Source organism: Microchirus variegatus, assembly GCF_963457635.1.
Source record: "Microchirus variegatus genome assembly, chromosome: 5".
Taxonomy (NCBI): Eukaryota; Metazoa; Chordata; class Actinopteri; order Pleuronectiformes; family Soleidae; genus Microchirus; species Microchirus variegatus.
In genome coordinates this window covers 12,070,531-12,082,052 of record NC_139806.1, presented here as the reverse complement: position 1 = coordinate 12,082,052, position 11,522 = coordinate 12,070,531, and the positions used below count along the sequence as shown (strand labels likewise).

At 40.1% G+C, this 11,522-nt stretch overlaps 2 protein-coding genes across 2 annotated transcripts; one reads left to right on the top strand and one right to left on the bottom strand.

Moving 5' to 3' along the window:
• Nucleotides 1-294: 294 nt before the first annotated feature.
• slc35a3b (solute carrier family 35 member A3b) lies at nt 295-3,069 on the bottom strand (the record flags this gene model as incomplete). Its single annotated transcript, XM_083890450.1, is given in 7 exon segments — nt 295-411; nt 849-982; nt 988-1,205; nt 1,576-1,744; nt 1,846-1,968; nt 2,517-2,671; nt 2,877-3,069. Coding segments are annotated over 7 exon segments (1,092 nt in total). The 3' UTR covers nt 295-311.
• A 4,955-nt stretch (nt 3,070-8,024) lies between these two features.
• imp3 (IMP U3 small nucleolar ribonucleoprotein 3) lies at nt 8,025-10,454 on the top strand. Its single transcript, XM_083888998.1, has 7 exons — nt 8,025-8,223; nt 8,959-9,066; nt 9,388-9,462; nt 9,737-9,816; nt 9,925-9,976; nt 10,089-10,161; nt 10,323-10,454. Exons 1-7 carry the CDS (start codon nt 8,087-8,089, stop codon nt 10,347-10,349), a joined length of 552 nt encoding a protein of 183 aa, XP_083745124.1. The 5' UTR covers nt 8,025-8,086; the 3' UTR covers nt 10,350-10,454.
• The last annotated feature ends 1,068 nt before the right edge of the window (nt 10,455-11,522 follow it).

Sequence of the window (11,522 nt, the reverse complement as noted above, 5' to 3'; positions counted from 1 at the left end):
TTGTCCCTCTTAGTGTCAGCATTATTAAAAGGAAAATTCAGCAGTTCCTTCTCATGGTGCATTAAGTTGAGCATACAGAATGTTGTCATTAGACAGAGAAGTCAAAATGACTTTGTTTGTTTCTGAAATGTCAAGTTAGCAGCAGAGGAACAAAGGAAATACATTATTGACCCTAATCTTTTGTGCAAAACAGTGTTTCTTGTTGAGGATTGATGCGGCGCACAGATTCACGACAATGTCGTGGTTGAGAACTTCCACGTTAGCCCCGCATTCTTCATTTTCCCGCAGTTCCATGGCGTCTGTATTTTTTCTCAGGTCTCTATCTTGATTATGCTAACAATGGCAGGTTTGCACTGGTAGCTGTAGAGAAACGTGGCAACAATAACCAGAACTGCCCCTGAGAAAAAGGCACTGAAAGAGGGGCAAGGACAAAAAGACAAACGTGTAAGAATGATGAACAGGCGTTCAATTATTGTGAGGATGTACACTTATACTACGTGCTTTTCCACTAAACAGTCCCAGGCACGGCTCGCCTTGGCTCAGCACAGGAGTGATCATAGCACGGCTGCATGAAACTGCAGGAAATTTCTGTGCTAAATGTTGGAGATTGATGCAAGTTTTCAGGACTTTTAAGCCTTAGTATTGCCTCAGTTTGCCTTGAACCTCGCAAGAGCAGGTACTAAAACAAGTACCAGGTGCTATAGCTCATCACGTGCCGAGTCGAGCCGTGCCGGGAATGTGTATCGTGACATGCCGACAACTGAATTTGACCTTAAATAGTTGCTAGAGTTTAAAACAACACTATGATGAAGGAGTGTGACTGTGAATGTGACTATGTGTGTGCTTACCCAGTAGGATTAAAGTCCTCCAACAGGAAATATGAAATGACAGCAGACGCAATGATGGACATAGAAGTAGCAAATCCTTTGAGGATGTTGTCTGCGTATTTAATAACCACTGCTATGATCAGCCCGCCCAGCGCCTATAGACAGATAAGAACTTATAAGATAAGAATAAGAATTGAATCTGGTGAACTTCGACAACATCTTCACAAATGTGACATGCATAGAAACATAATGATCGAACCTGTAAGACAACAACAATGCAGGTCAAAGTGTTGTAGCCCTGAAATATTCCTGATTCTTGCACCTTCTCTCCATCATATATGATCATTCCTGCAAATGCAAATATGAAGCCAAAGACTCCTGTAAAAGACAAGAAACATTCCATCAACACATCACGTGCCTTTAAAGCCTTGAGAAACTTAATAACAGGAACAAAACTGGTGGCCTGTCACTTCTCTTGTTTCCTAGGCGAAACTCACATCGCTGCCACTTTTAAATCTGTGAAAAACTTGATATGTCTTCACTTTTACAGGAAGTTTTCTGAAAGTGAAAACCTGTCCGTTTGGATTGAGAGGCATATTTTCGGGAAGCCTTTGGCCTTTTGAAGTCAAATCGTATGTTTGCCTTACCCTTAGGCATTCATTTGTCATAGTTATTATCCATTAAATCTCTGATTCACGTGCCATTCATTGCGCACACATACCGTTTCGCCTCACTCAGGGTCACTCACCCAGCTGTATGTTACGGACCCACACGCTCTGTTTCGTTTCCTTGAGGATTTTCTCAAAGTAAACTCCAGCAAAGCCACTGGACACACAGGCCGTGAGCACAGCTATCAGTCCCACAAACTGTGAGCCTGAAGACAGGACCTTCTGCTCAGCTGGAGCATCCTGAGGTAACTATGGAGGTTCAAATATGAGGTCAAAATGTGCAGGGCAGTGAAAACGCACTACTGAGTACAACATTTTTCTTTTCATTCCAAAGCCAGGTTTGCTGGTACCTGCACAAGTGTGACGCCAACCATGAGAAAGAACAAGGAGAGCCACTGGTGGAAACTCAGCTTCTTCCCCAGCATGGCGACAGAGAAAAGTGTTGTGGTGAGGATCTTCAGCTGGTATGTGACCTTGTTTGAGAAGTGCAACACAAACACAGAAAGTAAGTCAATATGGGAGATTGAAATCCTGTCCCTCCGGTCTACGTGGCCACAGGTTGACTTGCTTCCTATGTCCTGTGTGTTTTATTCAATGTGTCTTTATGTTTGCACTGTAAACTGGCTATTTCAATTCCATCAAATGAACGTACAGTGAACATAAAATGACAATGAGCAGCGCTTGTGAGTTTGGGGTCACTCAGAAATGTCATTATTTTTGAAGGAAAATCACTTTTTTTTTCAATAAATTTAACATTAACCGAGTCAGTTAATATATACATTGTTAATGTGGTAAACGGCTATTCTAGCTGCAAACGTCTGGTTTTTAATGGAATATGTACATAGGTGTATAGAGGCCCATCTCCAGTGTTCTAATGGTACATTGTGTTTGCTAATGGTGTTAAAAGGCTATTGGATGATTAGAAAACCCTTGAAAACCCTTGTGCAATGATGTTAGCACAGCTGAAAACAGTTTTGCTGGTTCTTTGACGAAAGGGAAAATTATGAAAAATATGAGTAACCTGATAGGTGGCTCCGTCCAGGTTGGACAGGGCAACATAGAGCAGATTGTTCTGCAGCGTGTAGATCCCTGCAGGAATCGCCAACTTCATGGTCTCCAAGGGTTTGTTCACAATCTCCTCCTTCAGCAGCTCATTCATGGCCTGCACACTGAACCCTGGCAGAGACACAGAGTGTGTTGTCAGTGAGGTAACCAAGGGACCACCCGCACGTGGAGTTGAGAGAAACACACACACACACACACACACACACACACACACACACACACACACACACACACACACACACACACACACACACACACACACACACACACACACACACACACACACACACACACACACACACACACGCTCACTCACTGCTCTCCCTGAAGACCAAGAGGATGCAGGCGAGGACTTTCAGCACCTCAGCAGACACAACGGCGGAGGAGGCTAAGTAGCGCGGACCATGTTCCTTCAGGGTGCGAGAGTACCGCATGGTGAGCACCAGTGAGGTTGTCTGCAGCACCAGCACCCCCAGAGACACATACTTCAGCCTCGAGGAGTGGGACATTGCAGGAGACTCTGAGTTCACTGATGAAGGAACTGACGTCTCCTTTGGCGAGTCTGTGTACAATCACAACATGAAATCAACATGAAGAAGACATGGTTGGAACAGAGAGAGAGAGAGGAGGAAGGTTTTAGAGGATCTGAAAGAGAGAAGTGAGAGTTTTACGTCCAGCATGAAGAACTGAGATGGCAGGGAATGAAGGAGAGGCAGAGTTGTGAGTTTGCTCAAAGTCCACTCTGCCAAGTCCTGTAACAAGCCCGACAGGAAACGAAGGAGGGTTGGGCGTGGAGTTAACGATATATAAACTGTGTGCCAGTCTATACCGTGTGCTTGATAACAGTTTCCATAAAAATGATGTCATCTTCTGAGTTTCTTCAAAAGTTTTACCTACATTCTCTTTTTAGTGCTGATTCTGTGCAGGGAGTGAAGTCTCCTGCATGTTCCTGTTTTTGCACTACAGTCTCTTCCAAGTAAAATATCTATTTGCGATATTTCTGACAAATATCGCAATTAGATTTGCAATATAAGTCGTATAAACTACTATAGACTAACGCAAGAATGGGAACTCAAAGATATGGACTCTCTCTGATTTGGCATAGAACAGACAGAGATTTGCTGACTGCATTGTTTCACACACACACACACACACACATATATATATATATAATAAAACCATAAAAGCATTTAAAGCACCCTTTGGACTGTACCAAAACAAAAGCAAACAAAGCAGTCTATAGTTTTATAGTAGAAGCAGTGCTCTCTACTTAGCAAAACACTAGACTTTTGATTCTACAGTATACTTTGATAAGTCATGTGTTGTTTATGCGTTTTTTACCGTAGCGTAACTTGTCCAGACTGCATCTGGGAAACTTTGAGCGGTGAGGTGTCTGACACAGGCAGATTGGCACGTGCAGGCGTCGGCAGAGCATGCACTTTCACTATCGGATGATCAAGTGCTTCAGAATCTAGACAAAGCACCCAGAACCTGGATTTAATTGTCAGGGTGCGATGCCGTGTCAGTCACCAGCCCATAACTGTGATATGTAGCGTATATGGATGTGTGCATTTGTTTGCTTGTTGTGCGTCATCAGTTTCCCTCCTAACGCTTAGATTTAAATCTAAAACACATTAGCATCTCAACAACTCGTCATGATAAAAGTTGTGAAGTCATACTGAACGGCAGTAAAATCCACCTCTTTTGACAATGACTTGAATGTAACAGACATTCATTTATAATTAGAAGTTACATACTGCAGCTTTAAACTAAAATAATCACTATAAGAAAAGTTGGTCAGCTCACATGCCTTGATGATACTTTTTTGTTTCACAACTGTTGATAACTGTTTTTCATACACAACTTTGATCATGTCACGTCTAGTATTTTAGTTTTCATGCAATCTGAGGAAACGTGAAGGCTCATGCGTTGTTGATTATGTGGTCAGCTCACACCTCTGCTCACACCTCTGCCACTGTCACCAGCAACTGACATCCTGTGTAATCTCAGTGATCACATTTAAGCTTCCTGCAGTTACTATTTAACAATTGCTTTATCATTTCGAGCCCACAAATTAAATCATTTCTTGAACATGAGACAGTTTCTACCTACCTATCAAAAGTGGGATGTTAAACAGAACGTGAAGCTTGAGTTAGCGGTTTGTTGAACACACTGAAGTCCTTATGTAGCGACATGACTGCACAATGTGTCCTCCTGTGTATGATATGTGTGCGTGTCCTTACACACACCTTACACACTCTCCACTCCCCATGTCTAAACATTTCAGTTCATAATCAGCTCAACGATGGAGTATTAGTGCCTCACATGAAGAAAAAAAAATATTTTTGCTGTGACGAGATTAAACTCGAAATGTCGAGAATAAAGTTGAAATATAACATTTCAACTTTTTTTCAACTCAAAATGACATTTCAACTTTATTCTCGACACGTCAACTTTAACCCTTTAAGGTACGCACCAAGAATATATATATGCGGTATATATATATATATATTCATTTATTTATTTTTTATTAGACCCATAGTATTTTAGATACAGGCCTCTAACGGTTGAGATGTCTGTTCATAATAAACCTGGTTTGCATAATTCATAAAGTACAACATTCAGAACAAGTCATTAAATTAATGTAAGTGAGTTCAGCTTGATGCATTTTTCAATGAGATATAGTGACTTAAAGTGTGGTCGACCAAATGGTTGAGTAGTACCTTAAAGGGTTAATCTCGTCACAGCAAAAAAAAAAAATTTCTTCATGTGTGGCACTAATACTCCGTCGTACAAAACAGATATATACTGTATCAGGCTTTTACGAAAAATATAAAACACATTTAGAATATGTCCACAATTCAAAACATATCAAATCTTGACACACATAACATTAACTCCCTAACTCTTTAACTGCTATTAAATCATCATACATTGATATTTGTTTTCGCTGCTTTTGTTCTTCTTCTTCTTCTTCTTCAGTAAAACACTTAAACTACTTCAGAGTTGCTCAAAACTGTGAAAAACATTAAATCATTTTTTTTTTTAAAGGTGTTTTTGCTGGAATCCCGTAATCAATTTCAGCTCTGATCAAAACGATCAAACATTCAATCAGGATTTAAATTTTTTAAATTTACACTAACTATAGAAACACACCTGAGCAAAAAAGTACTCAATTTGAATTTGTGAAATTTGGAAACCTGCATGTTCAAAGTTCGCTCGGCTCGTTGTTATGATTTTTTTTTTGTGTGTGTGACTTCTGCACAATAATCCCATTTTTCAAAAGAAATATGCGATACAAAATAATCATAACTTTGACTGACATAGCAACACATAAGAAGAATGCATTTTGTAAAGCCTGAAGATGTGACCTATAAACACACATCCTCAGCATGTCCATATAAGGATTTGCCTATTATTCCCACAAGGGTGCACCTGCGGCAATGGTCTGTGCGCGTGAGCACTATGGGTTAAATAATAATTAAATGTAATACTTTCACACACAGAAAAAAAAACAACTCTTGCTGCCCATAAACCGACAGACCAGATCCAGGATCCAGGATCTAAGTCTGCAAACGGAAGTTGACGTGGTTTAAGGTTGGACACAGGCAGCTCTCAGGTGAAAGGACGCAGTGTGTGCGTGGCCGTGTCGAGCTCCACCCTTATACAGTAGGTCACTTATCATAGACAAGACCAAGTGGACACGAAAACGGATTCACGTCTAAACACACATGCTCCTCCTGGAAGTTAAAAGAATCCTATAGAGAGTGTGGAGCTCTGCAGTGTGTGCGGGGCTCTCGGTGCGCTGGTTTGATGAAGACTTGAGCAAACAGTGAATTTCACAACACAGAGGATTTAAGGCAGACCCTTCCACACACACACACACACACGCCCACGCACACACACACACACACACACACACACACACACACACACACACACACACACACACACACACACACACACACACACACACACACAGACTCACCGACTCACCTCAGGGTCTGGGTCTCAGCTGGTGAAACACAAGTTGTCCGCTTGTTTCTCCCATGCACTTTTGCTTCTTCTCCTCATTTTACATCACAACAGCCATGAAACCGACACACACATACACACACGTACACATACACAGAGAAAGTGAGATGGAGAGAGAGAGAGAGAGAGAGAGAGAGAGAGAGAGAGAGAGAGAGAGAGAGAGAGAGAGAGAGAGAGAGAGAGAGAGAGAGGTCTCAGTCAAAATGTGTCTTGAATATGAAGCAGGGACAGAGCAGTCATCCTGACTGTGTGTGTGTGTGTGTGTGTGTGTGTGTGTGTGTGTGTGTGTGTGTGTGTGTGCGTGCGTGTGTGTGTGCGTGTGCGTGTGCGTGTGTGAAGTACATCACAATCTCCAGAGGTTTGGTGACACCTGTTGGAGGAAAATGAAATCATAATTTAAAATCATAAATTGTGATTATATATATATATATATACATATATATATATAATCATAAATTGTGATTATATATATATATATATACATATATATATATATATAAAGCTCTGAATGCTATACTATAACTCCTCCTCACACGATGACTAGATTTATCAACGTATTGTTGCATTGATGAACATCATTTTTGTATAGATTAGTTCCCCATTCTGTTCATTGTGATGCACAAACATTCAGTGGCTGGAAAAAAAGGGACAGAAAATATAAAATAATACACTGCAATATTTAATTATTTAAAGTTCAGTCTAGTGATGAACGTACACTCACTTCCAAAGCCGTGGAAACTCTGTTGTCTGTAGACAGGTTCCCACTGTTTTCATTCATCAATCACCAAGACAAGAATGAGTTGTGTGAAGTGTCTGCACATTTATTTCCACTTGTCTTACATCCAAGTTAAAACTAACCTGAAACAAAATTAACTCAACATTGGCTCCTACATTCAGTCTTGTATAAAGTACCTATAAGGGAGTAAAAGTACTAGAATAGCAGAGCCAGGAACTCAGAAGTTAACTTTCTTAATAATTTTACTTCTAAAACTTAAATACATTTTATATCACAAAATTACCTTTGATACCTAATTACAGTGTATGTCATATACTTTGAGACTATTTTAAAAAAGTGACTTCTACCAAAGTCATTTTCTGGTAAGATAGTTTATTTGTTTAAAAAAACAAAAAAACATTTATTTAGGAGTATTCTAGTGCTTAAGTATACATACATTAGATTATATACATTTAATTTAATGGTAAACAAATTAGAACAATAAAGTTTCTACTCGAATTTACTGATGTAAGAAGATATTTCATTTATTTGAATACATGTGTTGGCACATTGTTTTGTAATGACCGGAGATGATGATGTTGGAGAGCGATAGGTGGCGCTGTGTTCATTTTTGACTTGCCGTTCCACCTTAAGGTGTAAACGAAGAAGAACGACACGTGTTTCCTGTGTTTTCCTGAGCAGACGCGGAGTAGCTCACCGTGAAGCAAGCTAACCCTGTGAATTAAAAACGTGTTCATCCTGCCGAAGGCGTGAAAATGGTCCGTAAATTAAAGTACCACGAACAGAAGCTGCTGAAGAAAGTTGACTTTATCAACTGGGAGGTGGACAACAACCTGCACGAGGTCAAAGTGTTGAGGAAGTACCACATCGAAAAGAGGGAGGACTACACCAAGTGAGTGAGGGGGTTCACACTTTATCACTGACCCATAGTCCTGAACGCACACAAATATCTCTTAAGGTTTACGAAACGAAAAGTTATACTTTAAATGTTAAAATGGTATTATTATTGTTATCCATGGGTTTTCAAATGTACTCTTTCAGATGTAGATATACATTTGGTGAGCTTAATAAATGCCAGTGTAGAAGTCAAGGAGCTAGCAGCCTATTTAGCCTGTAATATGGGCTACTACTTTCATAGTATATGATACTATATCTGCCGATACTAATATCCTGCCGATAATATCAGTATCAGCAGATATTGGTAGATAGCTCGGTTATCAAGCAGTTGAAAAGCAGTTATAATCAATGTTGTTTTATCCATATATGGGTATATTTACTGTGCTCTATATTATATTTTACATGACTGTTATAGTATATTTTAAGGTCGTGCAAATTCTGCAGATGGAAATGAGCTTTCTGCTATATCTGGCGCACCCAACTTATCATTTTATTTAAATGATCATTGTACATGCAAACTTTCCTGTGTATATATATATATATATATATATAAATAATAAATTCTTGATTCAACGGTTCATGGTTACCAGTCAGGTATCCAGTGTGACAGATACAAGAAAGTGTGCTAACTGTGATCCTCTGAACTTTATTCAGCCAGGTTTTTTTAAAAGAAAAAAAAAATATTTCACACAGAGTGGAATTTATTCTTTTCACTCCCTTTTCGTTTTAGGTACAACAAGCTGAGTCGGAACATCAGAGATCTGGCCCAGAAGATCCGCGACCTGGATGAGAAAGATGGCTTCAGAGCTCAGATCTCACATCGCCTGCTGGAGAAAATGTGAGCGTGATGACAGATCTAAGTCACACTGAACTTTAAAGCGCGGTGTAGGATTTCAACCTACAAATAATGTCTCAAAGATTGTGAATGCATCGCCTGCATTGGCACTATGTTACTTCGGGTCCATGCCACAAAATAACTAGAACGTTCTGGTTTCACCTGTGTGCAAATCCTCTTCAATGCACATGCATTGAGTTGTGCGGCCTTTACCTCTCTTGTCACTGAAAGGCAAACGCTGACGTAGATCTAGATTGATGTGTAAATACACCCTGCGTGATGGTTTCTATTCACACTGATCATGTTCTTGTTTCTTCTCTAAAGATACAGCGTTGGCCTCATCCCCACCAAACAGAACCTCTCCCTCACAGAGAAGGTCACAGCTTCTGCCTTCTGCAGGTAAATAACCACACGTACTGTAAAATATTGTAGATGACTGACTAAGTTCTCAAGGAAGAGGGGAGGGAGTTAATTTTTTGTATCGGTTGATTTTGGAGACAGACTTTATCTGTGGAAAATCTTGACTTGTTTTCTGTCAGATAAATGCAGACTTCCATTCCTTTGCAGGCTGGGCCCAGTTTTGTTCAGGAGAGGACACTAAATTATAAAAACAACACACATTCTGTTTATAGCTGTTACACAGCATCACCTGTTTTCCTGTGCCCTGGTGCAGGAGGAGGCTGCCGAGCATCATGCTGACTCTCCGTATGGCTCAGAACCTGAAGACGGCAATCACCTTCATTGAACAAGGACGTATCCTTCATTACTGTGTTTTTTTTGTTATCTGAAAGTGAGATTTGTGAGAGAAATCGTATATGAGCAAGAATAGAATTTGTTTTGCACTCCTTGATTTAATCACAGATGTGCGTGTTGGCCCAGACATCATCACAGACCCAGCATTCCTAGTCACAAGGTTGGTTTCTTTTCCTTCATTTACATATTACTTGTGTGTTCTGTAACAACAGAAAAAAAATCCCCTGTTGTATCACATGATCAAATATTGATCCTGTGACTTCATTTTCCAGAAATATGGAAGATTTTGTCACATGGGTGGACTCCTCCAAGATCAAGCAGCATGTGTTGAATTACAATGACGAGGTCAGTGAGGAATTCAGAATGTGCTTGTTTCTGCACTTTTAGAGTTTGAAGTAACTCACTGCCTAGTGTTTTACTTGCACTGCTTTGTTGTAAAAAAAAATTTGTGAAAACAAATAATTTTTTTTAATGTCATAGAAGTGACTCGCGTGCTTTGTTTGCAGAGAGATGACTTTGACTTGGTGGCATAACGTCAAACGTCCGTTTGTCGCCCTGGAGGACGGGACAGGAAAGGATCAGGAACGCTGCTCTTGTAATGGCTGCGTGAATAACAACAAATGACTATGAATCTCCTGTTACTTTGGGCTGTGGAGATACTTCCAGGCTCTTCAGTGATACATTTGTTTTGGATGACTTTTGGGATTGACCCAACAGTTTTTAATCCATCCAAGCATCCAGTTAATCTGGAAGTGACGTTCCTGAGTTCCTCGGTGACCGTATTGGTGATTGTTGATCACCTATTGACTCTATACTAAACCTGCTCAGTGACCAGTGGGACACAAGTGGAATCTCGGCTGTTTTCTCGTCATGATTTTTCTCACTGGTTACACAGAGCAGCTTTCACAGTTAGATGTGTGTGTGGTGGCGGCTGTTCCCTCTCCTCTAACTCCATGTTGTCATGTGTGAATGTTAGTCAGTGTGACCAGGGAAATGTAGTTTTACAACTGTGTAGTATTGAACAATATCTCAAATATGGCCTTAAATAAACAATTATAGTTTTTTGGACCATAAAAGATTATTTCCCAAACCTCAAAATGATAACGTTATTTAATTATAAAGATCTTCAAATCCCCTGTGTCCTCCCACAGTCCAGTGCAGAGGGTAATTGAAAACTAAATTGAGCACAGGTGTGAATGTGAGAGAGAATGGTTGTTTCTCTCTGTGTTGGCCTTGTGACCCGTCCAGGTTGTACCCTGCCTTTTGTCCGACCCGTGACCCTCACGTGAAGGATAAAGCGGTAGAAGATGGATAGATTATCAAAAGCATAGTTGCAGATTATTGACCCTGTTAACCCTACACATGCATGTGCTCCATGTCCATATCAACAAAACCTGTGCCATTCATGAAACTCTGATAAATATTTATTTTTTTCAATGACCTTTACAGTGCAAACTTTGAACAATAAACCTCCTTTATCACAATATTAAGACTTCTTACAGTTTTATCCAACGCTGAAAACCCCCCATACCAACATGTAAACATTATCTTTGTAAACACACGTCTCCGAATATTCCAGTAGATACACAAGCTCACCATAAAGCATTCACACAGAGAAGTCCCATCTCAAATTAGTGGCTCAGTTTAAACGACATGTGGCCCTTTTTTTAAACCGGAATACAGCATAATATAGAACATTGACCCTC